The sequence below is a fragment of the Erythrolamprus reginae genome, chromosome 2, assembly GCF_031021105.1.
Source record: "Erythrolamprus reginae isolate rEryReg1 chromosome 2, rEryReg1.hap1, whole genome shotgun sequence".
In the NCBI taxonomy this organism is placed as follows: Eukaryota; Metazoa; Chordata; class Lepidosauria; order Squamata; family Dipsadidae; genus Erythrolamprus; species Erythrolamprus reginae.
The window spans coordinates 319,053,424-319,074,754 of NC_091951.1; the positions used below are offsets into that span (position 1 = coordinate 319,053,424).

At 42.6% G+C, this 21,331-nt stretch overlaps 1 protein-coding gene across 2 annotated transcripts in view; it reads right to left on the reverse strand.

The window, feature by feature from the left end:
• ERBIN (erbb2 interacting protein) overlaps nt 1-21,331 on the reverse strand; it is a 99,895-nt gene that overhangs the window by 15,263 nt on the left and 63,301 nt on the right. The window contains exons 20-22 of one of the 2 annotated variants that reach the window (XM_070743268.1): nt 14,431-14,614; nt 11,348-12,869; nt 4,367-4,510 (exon numbers count right to left, since the gene is read on the reverse strand). In XM_070743268.1, the coding sequence (XP_070599369.1) occupies nt 4,367-4,510; nt 11,348-12,869; nt 14,431-14,614 (1,850 nt within the window). The remainder of the gene's footprint in view (nt 1-4,366; nt 4,511-11,347; nt 12,870-14,430; nt 14,615-21,331) is intronic. The other variant, XM_070743269.1, reaches the window with a different exon arrangement.

A 21,331-nucleotide genomic window follows, 5' to 3' on the forward strand; every position in this document is an offset into this window, starting at 1 on the left:
CTGCCCAGTGGTCGCTTATCAGATCTATGAGAATTATGGCCAGATTTGAAGGACTCCAAGTTTCTAGAAGGAGCGCTGTGATCCACTCCAGAAATTGGCAACTGAGGAGTAAATCCCCACTGCGCTGACTCACTGGTACCTAGTAACAGGTGGCCCAATCATGTTTTCCCAGGGAGCAAGTTCTTCCAGCGTCAAGTCTGATGCTGCCAACTCTCAAACAAATCATGTGATCAATTGATTGATTGCTAAATGCTACACCTCGTCTAAACAAGCCCTGCTGGATCCCCGGGCAGAGGCTGTTAGTCTCCCAAAAGGTAGAGGCTGGGGGCTCCTCCTCTCCGCAGCTCTGGTCTTAGCAGCAGACTCGCTAACAGGGTGAAAGAAAATCACATCAGTGGCAAGCTTGACTCACTAACAAACTGCCCACCGCTACAGTCCAGAGCCTCGCCAGGGATCCGGACATGAACTTTTACAGCCTCCTCACAATCAGCAAAGCACAAGGGAGCTGAGATCACGTGAGCGAGAGACCCAACTAACAGCTGAGCGGCTCTTGCAAGTAGTCCCAGAAGCTTGTGGGAGCTCCAGACAAGCGCTCTCAATAAGGCAATATCTATTCGATCTGATTCCAAAGTATCATTGATTGAAAAACCAACCCTCTGCTGATTGGTCCCGATCGTGTCCAAAGCCACTGGAGCCTCGTTGGATTCCCGGACAAGCATTTCTGGCAATTTAAACATTAGCACTGCATCGACGAGGCCATCTGAGCGGGAACCCCGACTCATCGCTGGCCAACACTCTAAGCAGAAATGGGGTCCCGCCGAAACCCTGGACAAGCACTCCCGCACACAATAAAGAATTCCAACAAACCTCACAATATTTGAATATTTCTGTCTGAATCAATACAAGCCCCAGGGCAGGCTGTGTGCAGGGAGGCTTCCCATACATACATCCATTTCCGGAAAAATACAAACATCAAAAACCTGTAAATCTTGAAATTCCAAGGAAATTTCTTGCCTGTTGTTCAAAACTGAGTAGGGAAATATATTTTGCATCCCTTTTGGCTCAACTGAGTAAAATAACTAGCTCATTGGGGGCTGAGGAGGAGGCGTGGCCAGATATTTCTTACTCAGTCCCTGGCTAACAGACAAGAAGTTAACCCATGCTCTGACACTCCAAGCAGCACACAGGAGAAGCATAAAAGATAGTCACATTCATATCTGATCAATAATATGAATGAATCTAATTAGATCAATCAGACGAACACACGACTGGACAGCAAGTTCAACCTTACTCATACTAAAGTACAATAATACCTCATGATACGAACTTAATTGGTGCAAGGAGGAGGTTCGTAAGACGAAACATTGTTTCCCATAGGAAACAATGTAAAGTCAATTAATCCGTGCAACCCAAAAAAACCCGCAAAAAAAACGGCGTTCGGCAACTGCTGGGAAGCCGCGCGGCTGTTTTAAAAGGTGACAGCTGGCCTGGGGGGCTTCCCAGCACCCCCCCGAACCCTGAACCTTTGCCGAACTTCCGGGTTCGGGGTGGTGCTGGGAAAAGTTCGGAGTTCGGGGGGTGCTGGGAAGCCCCCCAGGCCGGCTGTCACCTTTTAAAACAGCCGCGCGGCTTCCCAGCTGTCTCCCGAAGCCGAACACCAAACCCGAACTTCCGCGTTCAGCGTTCGGAGACAGCTGGGAAGCCACGCGGCTGTTTTAAAAGGTCACAGCCGGCCTGGGGGGCTTCCCAGCACCCCCCCCCGAACCCTGAACCTTTGCCGAACTTCCGGGTTCGGGGTGGTGCTGGGAAGCCCCCCAGGCCGGCTGTGACATTTTAAAACAGCCGCGCGGCTTCCCAGCTGTCTCCGAACGCCGAATGCGGAAGTTCGGGTTTGGCGTTCGGCTTCGGGAGACAGCTGGGAAGCTGCGCGGCTGTTTTAAAAGGTGACAGCCGGCCTGGGGGGCTTCCCAGCACCCCCCCCAAACCCCGAACCCGGAAGTTCAGCAAAAGTTCGGGGTTTGGGGGGTGCTGGGAAGCCCCCCAGCCCGGCTGTCACCTTTTAAAACAGCCGCGCAGCTTCCCAGCTGTCTCCCGAAGCCGAACGCCAAACCCGAACTTCCGTGTTTGGCGTTCGGAGACAGCTGGGAAGCCGCGCGGCTGTTTTAAAAGGTGACAGCCGGGCTGGGGGGCTTCCCAGCAACCTCCCGAACCGAACCCGGGGTTCAGAAAATTTTTGCCTCTTCTTACGAACTTTTTTCGAGTTACGAACCGGCGTTCGGGAGGCTTCTGGGAAGCCCTGCCACCCAGCTGTCACCTTTTAAAACAGCCGCGCGGCTTCCCAGCAGTCTCCGAACGCCGGTTCGTAACTCGAAAAAAGTTCGTAAGAAGAGGCAAAATTTTTCTGAACCCCGGGTTCGTATCACAAGTTGTTCGTAAGACGAGGGGTTCGTATCTTGAGGTACCACTGTACATGCATTATTACAAGAGCACTTCTATTCATGTAACATAACTTCTTTGTTACATGGGCTGCAGATCTGGTCCAGAGTGTTCCCAACCGCTAAGAGCAGATTTAAAGGAATCTTGTAAAGATGTGGTGTAGATGAGAATAACATCAATTTATCCAAAAAAAAATGAAAGATAACAAAATCTTTATTATATATACTTTAATCTGTGAATAAATAAATTTATATATTAAGCTCTGTTACTACTTCTAAACATGAATATGTAAAGAAATATATTTATTTGCATAAAAAACATTTATATTTTGAATTTTTTCAAACAAAAACCCCTCTCACAATTCAGAATGCTTGGTCAATTTGGAATAAAGTTGAAGAAATGCAAAGCAAGAGACTATTCTACTATTTATATTTAAAATGATAGTGTGCTAGACAAATGGTAGTTATGCCTGGTCCTGCAAGTTACTGCAGTGCCCTTGTTGTCGTGTGATCAAAATTTGGGTATACTTATCACAATAAGTATACACAAATTTTGGGTATACTTCAATTCCCTCACCAATATCCTCTCCCATCTCTGCTCTTTAACTGCCATGCTCTTCATTCCTTCTGCCAGCCCTGCCACCCTGTGCTCCACTGTCTGCTCTCTCTAGCTAATCTTCCTAAGGTGAGCCTGGACCTATGCAAGGCAGCTGTTCACCAGCCCAGGCCTTCTTCCTGAGGCTGTTCATGCTCTTGTCCAATTTGAAAGGCTCACAAGCATTACAAACTTGCAATTTTAACAAGGACACACTGGCTGTAGGAAGAAGCCAGCTGCCTTACCTAGGGCTAGGGAGGTGCACCTTCCCAATAGTGGAAGGAAGAAAACAAGAGAATAGCAGCTGAAGGGTGGCAAGTCCATTGGTACACAAGGTAGCCAAAAGGGCAGAAAAATGGGCAGAGATAGGCAAATCCAGGTATGTATGTATGTATGTATGTATGTATGTATTTATGTATTTATGTATTTATGTATGTATGTATGTATGTATGTATGTATGTATGTATGTATGTATGTATTTACTTACTTACTTACTTACTTACTTACTTACTTACTTACTTACTTACTTACTTATTTATTTATTTATTTGATTTTTATGCCACCCTTCTCCTTAAACTCAGGGCGGCTTACAACATGTTAGCAATAGCACTTTTTAACAGAGCCAGCCTATTGCCCCCACAATCCGGGTCCTCATTTTACCCACCTCGGAAGGATGGAAGGCTGAGTCAACCTTGAGCCGGTGATGAGATTTGAACCGCTGACCTTCAGATCTACAGTCAGCTTCAGTGGGTTGCAGTACAGCACTCTACCTGCTGCGCCACCCCGGCTCAGTAGTTGGAAGCAGCCCCTAATCTTACTGAAATCTGGGACTGGGACAAAGCTTGAATGGCTTGAGTCAGAGTGTATCATAATGACTAGGTGGGATTTGGTTAACAATGGCAGCTGGCATTATTTTCATTAAACAATATAGTCATGTGACATCATGCCTTATGATTGCATGACTTCATGATGGAAATCCCAGGCTCATTTACTGCAATAACCTGAGGAATCCCTGTATGTTTATATTTCATCAAAATCTTTTAAGTCATCTGTCACATGCAACAAACAAACTCATTTCATACATAAGCTGTCCCACAGACAAAAACATGCCAACGAGTATTATTCAAATTGGAAGATTTGGTTCCTGTTTGGTTCAGAGCAGGAAATGCAGTAGGAGACAGGTGGGTTCATGCATTATTCTTAAATCATTACCTTTTTAAATCATTACAGTAAGGCATATAATCAAACATAGTACAGATTTCACAAACTGCAAAAAGTCAATTGCAGGTCATTTCCAATTTCCTTTCAACCCGCATTTTATCAGGAATGTACTCACACGAAGAACTGGAGCACCAGAACTTCTTCCGTCTGCAACACTCAAAGCAACATTGCCCTGGCTGCCATGCAGATCCCTAGAGCTGCCATAGTAAAAGTTGCTAACTGGAGCATAATTGGAATTAAAGGACCGTGACAGCATGCTCTGAATAAAGAGGGGACAGATAACAGAGATTAGTGCAGCATGCATAAATCACAAGCCATGTTATACACAAAGTCAGTGCAGACACACAGCTTGCATATCATGTTATAACCATGCAAACAAAGAACCGTCCCGCTGTGAATACAAAATCTCGGTCACATGCTGTGTGATTTTTCACGATATAACTGAACATGCTCTCTGACATAATCACCACATAAAGCACAGTATATGCTCATTCATTTGCCAAGACCATATCTCCCTATCTTGTCCATTCCACGAGATCAGATTGGGGAGCAGGGTCATCCTCCAGGTCCTGTTTCTGAAATCTTGCCATTTAGTAAGACCTTGGAAATATGCCTTTTCCAGTTTCACTCCATAATGAAAGCCAATGGAATCTCAGCACTTAATAAGATGAGAGGTTGGCATCAACCCATTGTGTAAAGACCACGCTAACTATAAGACCGGGAACCAGATTTAAATTGAAGATCAACATTCCCAAGCGCTATTTAACAGTATTTCCAATATTATTAAAACTTAATGAACAAAGCAGCTCCAGAAAAAGTCCTACAGAAGGAAGCCTGCAAAGCACCCTTTAAAACCAGGTTTACTCAGAGTGGTCTCCAAGAACATGTGGAACAAAAGCCAATCTAGCAAATAATTGGTATTAAGCTCTAGCATGAAAAAAAACCAAGCCTGCCTCTAAGTACAATGTTTTAATGTTTTAATGCATCTTGAAATTGTAAAATTGTCAAAAAGAGGGCGGGTAAAATATTTACTGACCCCTCGCATCCTGGACACAAATTGTTTCAACTCCTACCCTCAAAATGTCGCTACAGAGTACTGCACACCAAGACAACTAGACACAAGAACAGTTTTTTCCCGAACGCCATCACTCTACTAAACAAATAATTCCCTCAAAACTGTCAGACTTTCTACTAAATCTGCACTTCTATTCTACTAGTTTTTCTCATCATTCCTATCACCCATTTCCTCCCATGTTGACTGTATGACTGTAACTTGTTGCGTATATCCTAAGATTTTTATTAATATTGCTTCTTCATTGCTTATTTGACCCCTATGACAATCATTAAGTGTTGTATCACATGATTCTTGACAAATGTATATTTTATTTTATGTACGTTGAGAGCATATGCACCAAGACAAATTCCTTGTGTGTCCAATCACACTTGGCCACTAAAAATTCTATTCTATTCTATTCTATTCTAAATATAGCTCTAGGAAACTTAAAGAGCTTCAGGGATGTCAATGTTTCTAAATGTACTGGCTGTACACCATATTGGAATACTTTGGTTACAAGAGATTACTTTGACTACAAAGATCTTACCCATAAAGAAATATTATATTGATTTCATCATCATAGCTTACCCCGAGCTAGTATGTCATTTTGTATGTTTATTGCTGCTGCTCCTGATTGATTACAGCCTAGTTCCCAAACAAAAATGGTTAAATATACTCAGGTATGTTAGGAAGAAGCTTCTCCCAAATCTATAGCTATAAGAAATGTCTTGACTTTGTTTCTTTTTACTGGTTGTTGTTATGAGTTTTATTAAAGTAATATAAATTGTTTTCCTTGCTTCCTGCTGCGCTGAATTGTCTGTGCTAGATTATATTACAATGAATTATTTTAATTCAGTTCCATTATTTCTTAAGACAATTTTTAAAAAGTTTTTTTTAATCCTATTGTAAATCTTTTTGTAGGGTAGGCAATAAATGGTAGGGTAACTTTTTTTTTAAAGGTGGTGCCCACAGACTGGCACCAACCAAACCGGGTGATGACATCTTCATGATGTCACATGTCAACGGGACACAATCTGAAGTTAGTTGGGGGAAAGATCAAAAGCAACATGAGAAAATATTATTTTACTGAAAGAGTAGTAGATCCTTGGAACAAACTTCCAGCAGATGTGGTAGATAAATCCACAGTAACTGAATTTAAACATGCCTGGGATAAACATATATCCATCCTAAGATAAAATACAGAAAATAGTATAAGGGCAGACTAGATGGACCATGAGGTCTTTTTCTGCCATCAGACTTCTATGTTTCTATGTTTCTATGTCACCAGCAGGTTGTTACCAGTTCGGGTGAACTTGTCCGAACTGGGAGGAATCCACTCTGAATAAGACTGAAGAAAAAAATTAAAGTCCAAACTCAGTAGAGGAAATACCATCAAGGCAATTAACACTTAGCAATTCCAGTAATTAGATGCACAGCTGGAATAGTGGACTGGACACGTACAGCACTAAAAACTGTGAGTAGAAAGACCAGAAAAAATATGATAATGAATTATGACCTTCATCTATGCCACTGGTTCTCAACCTTTCTAATGCCGCGACCCCTTAATACAATTCCTCATGTTGTGGTGGCCCCCAACCATACGTCCTGCACCAATTCTCCCAACAGAGCTTTAAGCTGATTGACAGGAATGTCAGAGGGACACCCCCACTGTAAACACCTGATTGATCGGATTGTAAAAATATGTTCCAAGGTGCCAGAATAGAAGATTTAGTTCCTAACACCATGGGTAATTTGTTTTTCCCCATGGTCTTAGGCGACCCCTGTGAAACGGTCATTCGACCCCCAAAGAAGTCCCGACCCCCAGGTTGAGAACAACTGATCTATGCAGTGATGGTGAGACTCCACTTATCAAGGAAAATAGGTAGGAATGGTATGTTGCAAGTACATCAGGCAGCTGAAGAAGAAAAAAGGGCACTGGGAGAATATCTGAAGGGCAGTGAAGAAGATGTGCCAAAGCTAGTATACAAGGAAGGGTTACTGAATACTGGAGAGGCTAAACTGGCCAAAAGAAAGACCAAATGAAGACTAGGAAAAAGACATGGCAAGGCATAGCCATGGCAAAACATAGGGCTAGTACAGTGATGAACAACTTTTTTTCCTTGGTTGCTGAAACAGCTTGCATGTGTGCTATCACGCATGTGCGAGTGCCCAGACCTATAATTCAATGCCTGGGGAGGGCGAAAACAGCTCTCCCACCCCTGGAGGCCCTCCAGAGGCCAGAAATTGCCTGTTTCCAAACTTCTAGTGGGTCCAGTAGGCTCGTATTTCACCCTTCCCAGACCCAAAGGTTTCCCTGGAGCTGGGGAAGGGTAAAAATGCCCTCCCCCATCCCCCTGGAGGCTCTCTGGAAGCCTCTGTGCAAGCCAAAAATCAGCTGGCTGGCACACACATGCACACTAGAGCTGAGCTTGGCCAACGGCTCACAGTGCTAGCAGATATGGCTCCCCGTTCCACCTGTGGCACCCGTGCCATAGGTTCTCCATCACTGAGCTAGTACATAAAAAATATCAGGCAAAGCAGATAACAATATGGTCTAGTAATATAGCTAAGAGCATGAAGTTGGAGACAAAGGAGCTAATTATGGCTGCACAAGGCAATAAAAACAAATGCATAGAAAGCCAGAATTGAGAAGACAGCATTAAACAGCAAGTGCAAAGAAGCTGAATAAACAATGGACCACTTATTTAGCTGCTGTAAGAAGACTACACAGATTGACTACCACGCAAAGACTGAGACTCTCCCACAGACATTTACAAACCATGGCATGACAAAATAACAACAATGGTATATTGGAAGATCTGTAAGAAATACCATTTGCCTGCAAGCAAGAATTTGGTGGGATGATAAAACAGAAAAAGTCATAGAAAATGAAGACACTAAAATAGTCTGGGATTTTAAAATTCAAAGGCATAAACACGTGTCACATAACATCCCAGATCTAAAAAATGTCAATAACAGACAAAGAAAGTCTGGATAGTAGATACTGCAATAGACAATAAGATATACAAAAAAAAACCTGGAGAAAGATCACAGTATAAAAATATCTGCAAAAAGAGGTAGAATGACAAAAGAAAGCTATGAGAGTGCCAGTAGCAATAGCTACCTTGGATATAATCCCAAAATCTCTGGAGCACTACTTGAACATCATCAGCATTGACAAAATATCCATCAGTCAATTGCAAAAGGCAGTTTTACTTTCAACAACTTATGTCTTGCAAAGATAGCTTAAATACCATCAAACGACATCTGCCTATCCCAAGTGCTTGGGAAGAACCTGATAGGTGGATAACAATTCAGACTAAACATCTGGCTGACAGTATGCCCAGTAATAATATATAAAGTTCAGTTCAATCTGCAAATCTGCATTTAAAGGAAATAGTACCGAAACATTCAACATTAGAAATAAATATTCAAGAAACACATTCCTCCACTCCAAAATATAAATGCTGTAGACACACTAGGCAGAGGTTGATCCTTACCAGAACGGACTAACATCAATAGATATGAGCCACATAATATAATTGTGTACATTCCATAATGTAATTCCATGTATAAATACGTATACACACACTGACTTGCCTGAGTCTTTGGCAAGAATGACTGACACCCCTTTATTCCTTTTGGGCTTTGTTTTCTTTGTCATCACTGTTCTGTCTTGGTATTTGTGTGTGTGTTCTTAAATGTTTCTAACAAGTGTAAACTACTGAGAATTGCTGAGCATCATGCGGCATATAAATTTAGTAATTATATAATCAGACAGTTAACTTTATTAGAAATCATAGCATTAATCCTCAAAAAGCTTGTAAAAACTGCCACTTTTAATAACATTTAAATATATAGTGGAAATGTTTAAATGTATATTTAGATAAAGGTTTTTATAATAACTTCTTGTAAATTTCTGTTCAACAGATTCAATTCAAATATTCAAGAGTATAGTTATAGGACAGGAAATCTTCTGTTTTCAGTTATTTAAAACTCCCTGTTTATTTGCAGAATTTCTATGTCAAACTGCTAATTTACAAAGATGCAAGAAATAGCTAGCTATAGTGACAGGCTACCTTTTGAGGAAAATAGGCCTGAACTAAATACTTCCAAGGAAAAAAAATTACGTCAAAGGCATACCCGCTAATAATTTTCAATATCATTCATGAGGCCAAGTGATTTAACAGTTTATCATATCAGCAGTTTTCCTCTAATTCTCTCCTGTTGTATCAGAAAGCTAGAAAATACAAGTTTTTGTGATCCATACTTTCATCAACCTCATACTGCCCTAAGTTTCAAGATTCTGTGTTACTAAATATGGGGAGACTTTGACATTCAACTATAATTCTGGTCATAAATTGTACCAGTCGTTAAGCGAACAACCATGTGACTAATTTTATGACCTTTTTTTAACTATTTCAGGAATTTTAAATTTAGTTTCGTAAGTAGTCCTGAGGAAATCCACTGTGACTTCAAACTTTAGTAAGTTGGCTGGTCATAAATTGAGTATTACCTGTATGTTGCCACTTTCCCAGTACCCCAGAGAAATTAAATCATTTGAAAAATTGCTATCAGCCCTCAGAGAAATAAGTATATATTTGATATTTTTCATTTTCATAATAATGTATAATCAACAAAGTAATAACCATGTCACTTTATTAGCATATTAGGCGGCGAAGGGTGACATATAAGTCCAATAAAAATAATAATAGCAATAACAATAACATAGAAACATAGAAGTCTGACGGCAGAAAAAGACCTCATGGTCCATCTAGTCTGTCCTTATACTATTTTCTGTATTTTATCTTAGGATGGATATATGTTTATCCCAGGCATGTTTAAATTCAGTTACTGTGGATTTATCTACCACGTCTGCTGGAAGTTTGTTCCAAGGATCTACTACTCTTTCAGTAAAATAATATTTTCTCATTTTGCTTTTGATCTTTCCCCCAACTAACTTCAGATTGTGTTCCCTTGTTCTTGTGTTCACTTTCCTATTAAAAACACTTCCCTCCTGGACCTTATTTAACCCTTTAATATATTTAAATGTTTCGATCATGTCCCCCCTTTTCCTTCTGTCCTCCAGACTATACAGATTGAGTTCATTAAGTCTTTCCTGATACGTTTTATGCTTAAGACCTTCCACCATTCTTGTAGCCCGTCTTTGGACCCGTTCAATTTTGTCAACATCTTTTTGTAGGTGAGGTCTCCAGAACTGAACACAGTATTCCAAATGTGGTCTCACCAGCATTCTGTATAGCGGGATCATAATCTCCCTCTTCCTGCTTGTTATACCTCTAGCTATGCAGCCAAGCATCCTACTTGCTTTCCCTACCGCCTGACTGCACTGTTCACCCATTTTGAGACTGTCAGAAATCACTACCCCTAAATCCTTTTCTTCTGAAGTATTTGCTAACACAGAACTGCCAATACAATACTCAGATTGAGGATTCCTTTTCCCCAAGTGCATTATTTTACATTTGGAAACATTAAACTGCAGTTTCCATTGCTTTGACCATTTATCTAGTAAAGCTAAATCATTTACCATATTACAGACGCCTCCAGGAATATCAACCCTATTGCACACTTTAGAGTCATCGGCAAATAGGCAAACCTTCCCTACCAAACCTTCCCCTATGTCACTCACAAACATATTAAAAAGAATAGGACCCAGAACAGACCCTTGTGGCACACCGCTTGTAACCTGACTCTGCTCAGAATACTCGCCGTTAACAATATTATATTATCTCGAAGATGGTTAAATTTTGATCTGCTTAGATGTGAGAAACATTAATTTTATGGCAATAATTTTCTCGATGATTTTAGAGTTCTTCTTTCCACATAAAGCATACTATCTATTATAATAAAACATCTAGCTAGTAATCTTAAAGCTAACTTACCTATTGTATGAACATGGGTTTATTACTAAACCAAATTGAAATTCTGAATTATAATATCACGACCACACATCCCTTAAAATGGCAGGCTTTAATAAAAAACAGACTGATGAATTCAAGAAGAGGAAATAAAACTACTTACCTTTTCTAACTTTTTGGCCTCTATGTGCCGTAGTACTTGTTCCCTCCAGTCATGAGGAACTTTATTTTTGCCTGTAGGATCCATGAGGGAGTATTCAGAATTAACTCTTGGATTTGTTCTTTTAGACGGACTAGTCCTTGAGTAATTGAAATCACTGACCGACATAGTTCTCTCTGGTATATCGTTTGCTGAAGGATGTGCACTCTGAGGCCGAGGTACATTGGGTCCATCAATGCTATGTGTTCTTGCAGAAAGAGGTCTCTGTTGCCCTGACAATTTTGGCGGGACTCTTCCCGCTGAATGCAAATCCCTATACGTTAAATAATCCCCCTCGGAAACCAGAGGACGGCGTGAAGATCCAGAATCAACATTAGCTGAAGCAGTAGAAGACACACTACTCTGTCTCTGGAGAGTATTTCGGGTTGCACTAGAAGGGTGCCTGTCATTTGGTGAAACAGCCCACATTTCCATATGTCTACCACCCATTCTTTGATGCATATTATAGGCAGCACTAGCTCTAACGTTATTGTGGTTAGAGAAATTCATGTTGGCTGAATGCTTTGCAGAAGTGCAGCTCTCTGTACTATCCAGCCTTGGTATGCGCTGAGAAGACAAGGAACTTTGTTCGGCTACAGGGTTTTGTTTCTGGAGCCAAACAGACTCTTTGGGTACAATATTGCTGCTGTATTGTATATTATATTGAGGGGTAGTGAATGGTTGCGAAGAATTCAGTCCGTGGCCTCTAACTGTATTGGTATCTTCAGGATTATGGTTCAAATCAAATTTAATTGCTGTTTTTGTAGATATTAAATCAGAGGATGACAAACATGCAGGAAATACTTGCAATGGCTGATCGCATAAGAGAGTAGCTGACTTGCTCCGGACTATATTTTTTCCATCTGCAGCCATACCTGCTGGTTTTATTGCTGGATTGGGGTACTGGGATCCACTGTCATTTATAATATCACAGACTTTTAGAGCACCCGTCTCCATGTTAGTTATGCTATGGGATTTCACCACTGGCCCACTCCTCTGTGGAGACAAGTCTTCGGTGCTTTTTGAAAGACACATTTCTGAAGAATCGGTTTCAATGGTGGCACAACCCTTTAGCTCTGACTTTTTTATAGTATGTGGCATGTCTTCCGAATGTCCATTGATACTGTTTACTGGGCATACATTTGGATGTTTATTTTCATTTTCCAATTGTTCAATTTCTTCTTTCACCTGGTCATTTATCAAGTCCTTAAATGACATCTCTGTTGATTTTATTTGATTCACTACATTAGATTGTAGTCCTTCTTCAGCTAATTTGCAGATATTCCTGTTGATCTGATGCACATTGTGAGGCTCATCAGTGGCATTGGTTAGTTCGACACCTTTCTCTAATAAAGCTAATCTCTCCTCAATATTTAAACTGAATTCAGATAGATTTGTGATTTTATCTGGAGAGTTCATTTTTCCTTCTATCAGAACATTTACTTCTCCATTTTGTAAAAGACTGTTAGAATTTTCATCTTCTTTCCTGTAAAATAAAAGCAATCATAAATATAACAGGAACAATTTTATAAAATGGCATATGTGATAAATGCATTTTAAGAAGACAGCGTTAAGTCAAATTTAATCATCTGTAGAGACAAATAAACTGGACTCAGGAATCATTCATTTCAATGGATTTTACCCAAATTTGCATTTAATTTCATATAGTAATCAGACCAAGACATAGTAAACTATTATAAATACTGTATAATCAAAAAATAATTATAGTATCAATTTAAAATATTCAAGGGTTTATTTTAATTATTTGATAGTTCATTTATATTGCTCAAAAAATAAAGGGAACACTCAAATAAGCCATCCTAGATCTGAATGAAGGAAATATTCTCATTGAATACTTTGTTCTGTACAAAGTTCAATGTGCACAACAGCACATGTGAAATTGATTGTCAATCAGTGTTGTGAAATTGATTGTCAATCAGTGTTGCTTCCTAAGTGGACAGTTTGATTTCACAGAAGTTTGATTTACTTGAAGTTATATTCTGTTTTTTAAGTGTTCCCTTTATTTTTTGAGCAGTGTATATTTAATATAATAATATTTTTATTTAAATAAAATTTAAAAATTAAATACAGAAACAAGGAGACATCTCAGGGGGGGGGGGGATATTTGACCATATTAGCTTCCCTGATGCCACAAGGCAAGCAGAGGGAAAAATAAAATTTTAAACCAAAAAAAAAAGTAATGAAAGAGATTATCAGTCAATCAAGACAAGTAGGAGCAACAGAATTTATCTAAGGTGATAATGGGATTAAACATCTTTTCAGTCTTTTCCAACAAACAAACAATGTAATACACCAGGAAATTGTGAATTGCATGATCAAAGGGCAGTCTAAAGCTTTACACAAGCAGAAACAAAATAGCAAAACCAGTTAACCTAGTTAAACACTTCTCTGAGCAATTCTTGAGAACTAGTGACATGCCAGATAAGGAGGATAAGAAATGTTGCCCTTTCTTCCAAATCAGGTAAAGGAATATCTAGAAACACAATCCGACTGATATTAGGACTTAGAAAGATGTTTCAGCAATTTATAGAGTTAAGTCTAATAAGCATCTTGAAAACAATGCAATTTAAAGATTTGTCAAGAACAAAATTGCCAAATTAATATTATTGCATTTCTTTGATTGGGTTATTTTATTAATGAGGTAGCCATAATATACATTGATTTTAACAAACCATACAAATACCTCTCGATATTCTGGTTAGCAAGCTAATGAAGCATACTAAATAGCATGACAATTATGAAATAGACAGGATGCTTATTAAATTTGCAGATGATACAAAATTGCAGAGAATAGAAAAAAGGTAAAAAGACTTCTTTTCATTATTTGAAATAGTTTAATAACATACTATAATATTTCTCAAACCTGATTTTGGTATTGACAGATAGCATGACAATTATGAAATAGAGAGGATGCTTATTAAATTTGCAGATGATACAAAATTGCAGAGGATAGAAAAAAGGTAAAAAGAAAGATTTTTTTTCATTATTTGAAATAGTTTAATAACATACTATAATATTTCTCAAACCTGATTTTGGTATTGACAGTCATGGTGATTTCTCTGTCTGGGGAACACAATGATGCTTCTTGGCTACTGTCAGTATTTAGAGATTCAGAATCCGACATTCGAGAAGGAGAGGAACAATTGCTATTATTCTGATTACTGTTATGGGTGGGATCATCAGACGAAGAATCTACTGCTTTACTGTCATCTGAAAAAAATTCAATTTGATTTAGCATATTCATATTACTAACTCGTGCAAAGGTACATCTATGGGGTGCATTCATTTTAAATGAGACTTTTCACAGCCGATAAATGTCAGGGCCCCTGTGAATCACCTGGAGGAACACCTTCCTGGAACTCAGTGTGGATTCTCCAAACTTGTAGCTTGAAGCACCATGTCCTCTCAAAGGAACATTCACCAGTAAACAATACCCTAATGGTTTGGGGAATAGCTTAAAAAAAGCACTTTTATTTTTTGAAAGAACATTTCTGAATGACTTATACAACCAGCGGTGGGTTGTAAATTATTTTGCTACTGGTTCATGCATGCGCTTGCGCGCGACCCAGGCAGGTAGGTTGAGCACTACCGGTTCTAAGAACCGGTACAGACCGGGATCAGCCCACCACTGCATGCAACCCTACTAAATATGCTTAACTACCTAAATAGTTGGTTTTAAGTTGAAGAATCAGCATTTCTATACTGGTATAGAAGGTATCTATAATGGTATTCCTTTCTTCCAAATAGTTCCATAATATTCTGATTTCATAGAAAATAGGCGTTGATTGCTTACCTGAACGCCTCTTCTCGTACGGTGAGCGGGTACAGCAGTCACATGGGTTGCTCATGTCCAATCCGGTGGAACTGAGCCTAGTATTAAAAAAGCTTGCCGGATCCGCCCCTTCCCCAGAATTCGCGAATCCATAGACTAGGCTCAGTTGTGAAGCTCTGTAGTGTTCAACTCTCATTGTTAGAGGAAGAAAGGTATAGAAAGGTAAAGAAGACACATACAAGGGCGGGAAGTGACTGCTGTACCCGCTCACCGTACGAGAAGAGGCGTTCAGGTAAGCAATCAACGCCTATTCTCCGTACTGAAGGAGCGGGTCCAGCAGTCACATGGGACATACCCAATAGATGGTCCCTAGGGTGGGATTAGCTTGCTATCGTGAGAGATAACGGATTGGAGTACCCTTCTGCCGAAGGCAGCGTCCGCTGAAGCATAAGAATCGATTTTGTAGTGCCTGATGAAGGAATTTGGCGAGGCCCAAGTGGCTGCTTTGCAGACCTCCTCCAACGGGGCTTGAGTCGCCCAAGCGGCCGAGGTGGCTGCGCTCCTGGTGGAATGCGCAGTGATGTTCCTTGGAACTGAGAGGGAGGCCGACTCATAGGCCTTAGATATAGTCCCTCTGATCCAACGGCCTATTACTGTTGAAGACACTTTGGCCCCCATGACTCTGGGATGATAGGCTACAAAAAGTGCTTCTGACCTCCGAAAGGGTCCTGTGCGTTGGATATATATTCTCAGCGCTCTGGTGAGATCCAGGGTGTGCCATCTAATTGCCAAGGGATGGTCTCGTTGGAGGCAGAAGGAAGGTAGGACAATATCCTGAGATCTGTGGAACATGGAACTGACCTTGGGTAAGAAGGTGGGGTCCAGTCGCAAGACTACCTTGTCCTGATGGAATTGGCAAAGGTCCTGCCTGATTGAGAGGGCAGCCAGCTCCGAAATGCGTCGGGCAGAGGTAATAGCCACCAGGAAGGCTACCTTAAAGGATAGGTACCTGAGGGACGCCGATTTTAGGGGTTCGTATGGTGCCTGCGTGAGGGAATGGAGAACCCGTGGCAAATCCCAGGATGGATACCTGTGGACCTTGGAAGGTCTGAGGTTGGCTATGCCCTTGAGGAATTCCTGAACTTCAGGGAGGGATCGGAGAGGCTGTCTGCGGGGACCCCCTAGGACAGATGAAATGGCTGCCAGATGACGCCGGAGGGTGCTGGTGGACAGTCCTTTATGGAAGCCTTGCATAAGGAAGGAAATGATTCTGTGAATGGGGATGCACAGAGGGGAGAGACCTTCCTGTAGACACCACTGGTGAAACTTGGACCACGTGTGGTCGTAGATTCGATTGGTTGAGCCCCTTCTGGCCTTTAAAATGACCTCCACTGAATCGGGGTCATGCCCACGCAGTTCTAAATCTCTCCTGATAACAGCCAAGCGGTGAGGTGGAACCACTCCGGGTCTGGATGGAAAGAGGCCCCCTGCCGCAGCATATCCCCCGAAACGGGGAGTCGCCAAGGGTCCTGGACGGACAGCTGTTGGAGATCCGCGAACCAGGGCCGGCGGGGCCAATGAGGGGCGATTAAGATTACTCGGGCCCTCTCGGTGAGGACCTTGTGAATCACGTCCGGGAGGATTGGAATTGGAGGAAATGCGTAGAGTAGGCCTGGAGGCCATGGACTCCGGAGGGCATTGATTGCTTCCGCTCCCGGGGATGGAAATCTGGAATAGAAGCGAGGGAGTTGGGCGTTCGCATTGGTCGCGAAGAGATCCAGAACTGGTAGGCCGAATCTGAGGGTGATTTGATGGAACAGGTCTTGATGGAGGTTCCACTCTCCTGGGTCTATCGTTGCTCGGGATAGCCAATCCGCCTGGACGTTGAGACTCCCCGAGATGTGATCGGCTAGGAGCGACTGGAGATGTTTTTCCGCCCAAAGGCCCAACTTGAGGGCCTCCCTCATGAGAGCCTTGGATCTCGTGCCTCCCTGTCTGCAGATATGGCTTTTTGTGGCAATGTTGTCGGTGAGAATGAGAACGTGCCGGTTGGGAATGCGAGGAGAGAAATGCTTCAGAGCCAGGGAAACGGCTCTTAACTCTAGCCAATTGATTGGCCTGGAAGCTTCCTCCGGGGACCACGTGCCCTGGGCTATCATCCCCTGGGCGTGGGCGCCCCATCCCGATAGACTGGCATCTGTGGTGATGACAAATTGATCCGGGCACCTGAACGGGGATCCTTTGTCCATGGCCGGAGACTTCCACCACTTGAAGGATCTGCGAACACTCAGTGGGATGACAATGCGTCGATTTGAGTTGCTGTGCCCCGATCTCTGAAAAGGCAACAGAAGCCACTGGAGTTCCCTAGCATGAAGGCGAGCCCAGGGAATGATGCCTATGCATGACACCATCTTCCCCAAAAGGGAAGATAGAGTAACTATGGATACTGAAGGATTAGATAAAATGTTAGAAATTAACTCCACTATACTGAGTTTTCTCTCGGGAGAGAGAAAAACCTGGGAAGATTTTGAATCAATAATGGATCCCAGGTGCGGAATGGAAGTGGAAGGTTGGAGGTGGCTTTTTTCAAAGTTGATGGAAAACCCATGGTCCTGAAGGACTGACATGGTGACAGAAAGGTCTGATTTCACTCTCTCTAGGGAGTTCCCATGAATTAAAATATCATCAAGATAACATAAAATGTGGATGGGAGACGCCCGGATATAGGCCGCCAGGGACCCCAAGAGCTTTGTAAAGACCCGAGGGGCCGAGGAAAGGCCAAATGGCATCGCCCTATACTGGAAATGCCTGCCTTGAAAGGAAAAACGTAAAAATTTTCTGTGGCAATTGGCTATAGGAATGTGAAGGTAGGCCTCAGTGAGGTCTAAGGAGACCATGAAATCTCCCGAGTGAATGGCGGCCAAAATAGAAGACAAGGAGTGCATCTTAAACTTCCTATATTTGATGAATAGGTTTAGTTTCTTTAAATCCAAAATGGCTCTCCAACCTCCGGAGGACTTTGGAACCATAAATAGAATGGAGTAAAAACCTAGGCCCTTCTGACCGGAAGGGACCGGTTGAATGGCTCTAATGGACAATAGATGAGAAATGGCCTCCTCCATACGGTTACAATCTGAGGATGACCTGGGAGAAGGGCAGGAAATAAAACGTTTAGGGGGAGGAGAAATAAATTCTAAAAGAAGACCTGTTTGAACAGTGTCAATGACCCAAGGGTCCTTGGAGGTGAGACGCCAATTTGAAGCGAAATGAGCTAGGCGACCCCCTATGGGAATGGAGGAAAGATTACCATCTAGGTTTTTTTGAAGCCCTGTTAGAGGAAGCTCCCCTTTGGAAACGAAAACCTCTACCCCTGGAGTTCCTACCTTGGGAACGAAAGCGGGGGGAATACTGACCTGGAGATCTCTGATAGGAAGCCGCTTGATCTTGCTGGCGCCCTGGGCGACGAAAGGACTGCGTTTTGGTAACCTTTTTCGTGGTTGGGCCCAAAACCTTCTTCTTATCCGTGGTCTCCGTGAGGAGTGGATCCAGAAGGTCACCGAAGAGAAGGTCGCGCTTTAAGGGGCCCTGGGATAACTGCCACTTTTGGCGAACTCCCGCTTGCCAAGGGCGAATCCATAGGAGTCTTCTTGCCGTTGTAGAAGCTGCAATAGACTTAGCAGAAAATCTAGTAGATTGCAAGGTGGCATCAGCCACGTACTGGGCAGCTGCAAAGACTTTGTTGAAGTCTTGTTGACCTCTCAAGTCATCGGGAGGAATGTGCTGTTGAAGTTGGCGAAGCCACAGCAGCATGGCTCTGGAGAAGAAGGAGGCCGCTGCAGAACTTTTAATGGCCCAGGAATCAGCGGAGAATCCTCTTTTGAGCATTTGCTCGATGCGCTTGTCCTCTGGACGGAGGACTTCCTCCGCCTCGCCTGGCACAGCCGCTGCCGAGTGAAGAATCTTGACAGGTTCATCTGGTTTGGGGAAAGATAGAAGCTCTTCATAGGAAGAGGAGAGTTTATACAACTTTCTGTCCTTGGTGGAGGGATTAAGGCCAGAGGCTGGAAAATCCCACTGTTTGAGTAAGGCATCTTTAAACAATTTAGGCATAGGAATTACCTCGTTATCCTCCTGTTCCTCTGTGAAGTAAGGTAAATTCTCCTCCGGGGGATCAGTGGAAGTGGAGGCTTGTTTCTCCTGGGCTGCTAATCCCGTAGAAATTCTAGCTTTGAGGAGGAGAGATTTGAATAGTTGAGAAGGAAAAATAGTAATTGGAGGAGGGACCTTTATTTGGGATTCCTCATCCTCTGATAAGCCCTGAAAAGGGTCTTCATCCTCCTCTACATCCTCATATTCATCCTGGGAGGATTCTGAATCATCCTGAATAGGAGCTCTGACCGCTGGGGAAGAACCCAAGGGGCGGGAGGAACGAGAAGGAGGAAGAGGTAAAGGGAGCTCATTGATGGAGGAGAGTTTGGCATCAATGGCTTTGGACAACACAGCAAACATAGATTGGAACTCAGGAGGTAAACTGGAAATATCAGCAGAAATGGCAGAAGAATCCCTAAAGGCCTGGGAGGATCCTGGCTGGGGGGAATCTTCAATAATATCTGGTTCCTCTGGACCTATGCCCCATAGGTTAGGTTGGGGTCTGTCTAGGTTTGGCTCATCCAGAGATAACACAGGGACCCCAGAAGGAGGCAGACTAGAGGCCTCTGGTGGGTCTTGACTACTGATTACTTGGGCCTGCACTTTCAAACGTTTTGCTGATTTGTCATGAATTTTTTGTAGGGCTAGGTCCCTTCTCTTCTCGGCCCTGGTGACCTTGGTCGAGGGGCGGGCCCCTGGAGAAGAGGAGGAAGAGGCCTGTGGGATACTAGTAATCTCATCGCCTGTAGGCCTGGCCTCTCTGGGACCTTTAGTTGTGCCTCTCTTGGGAAAAGTAGCCATAGTCTGACAATTAACAGAAGACAAGGCTGAGCCAATAACTAAATTATAAGGAGAAGATTTCAAGGACTTCCCAAGAGGAATGGATCCTGCTTCGAGGCCTCGAAGCTGCTGAAACGTGAGGACAATCTGGGCAAACCCAGAGTTCGTGCCCCCCAAATCCAGCGGGGCCAGCCTCCCTAAACTTTGCAATTAAGTTAAACCAAGGCACTCTGGTTGGAGGCTTAGCCGGTGGAGAATTTAGCCTGGGACCCCCAAGGCCCGCTCCCGGATCCACGCGGTGGACTGAGGCCTACGCGGCTGGCAAAAGGCCAACACGAGAGGCCTAGATTTTTTAAAAAAGGGCGCGAAGGCCTTCGCGCCGAAAAAATCGCTCCGTAGAATTTCTTAAGGGAAAAGCGATCGACTAAGTCCAGGAGACTAGAAGGCGTCTCACTCCGCAGGAGGTATTTTATAAGCCCTTATATACAATAAATAAACAATAATTCAATAATAAATACTTGCACCAGAACCTCCAGGCCAAGGGATTAGAAGAATCCACAAGCGGCCGCAGGAATCGTAACCGGCAAAACCGCCGGGGGAAAACGAAACCGCAACTTCTCCCAAGGAAAAAAGCCGAGCCGCTTTTTTTCTTTTTTCCTTTTAAACGGCTGGCGCAATTAGTGCAAGTAATTAAATAAAGACAATAAATCTTACTACTTTTTTTGAAGGAAAGATCGAAGGGAAGGTGTTAGAATGTTGAACGAGCTATCACAATACAACCGCAGGATATGCGAACTGAGCGAATTCTGGGGAAGGGGCGGATCCGGCAAGCTTTTTTAATACTAGGCTCAGTTCCACCGGATTGGACATGAGCAACCCATGTGACTGCTGGACCCGCTCCTTCAGTACGGAGAATCATAATAACCAGAATGTTTGTTTTGTAACTTGCATGATTTTACCTAGAACAATCACCTTTATACAAAAATACTAAATTTTGCTTCAAATAAGGTAAGTTCTTAACTTACAACAGTTCATTTAGTGACTATTCAAAGTTATAACAGCATTTTAAAAGTGACTTATCTTTTTTCACACTTATGACCATTGCAGCATTCTCCTGGTCACATGACCAAAATTCAGATGCTTGGCAAATGGTTCTCATTTATGACGGTTGCAGTGACATGTGCTCAAACTTTGTGATTTCTGATGAGCAAAGTCAATGGGGAAGC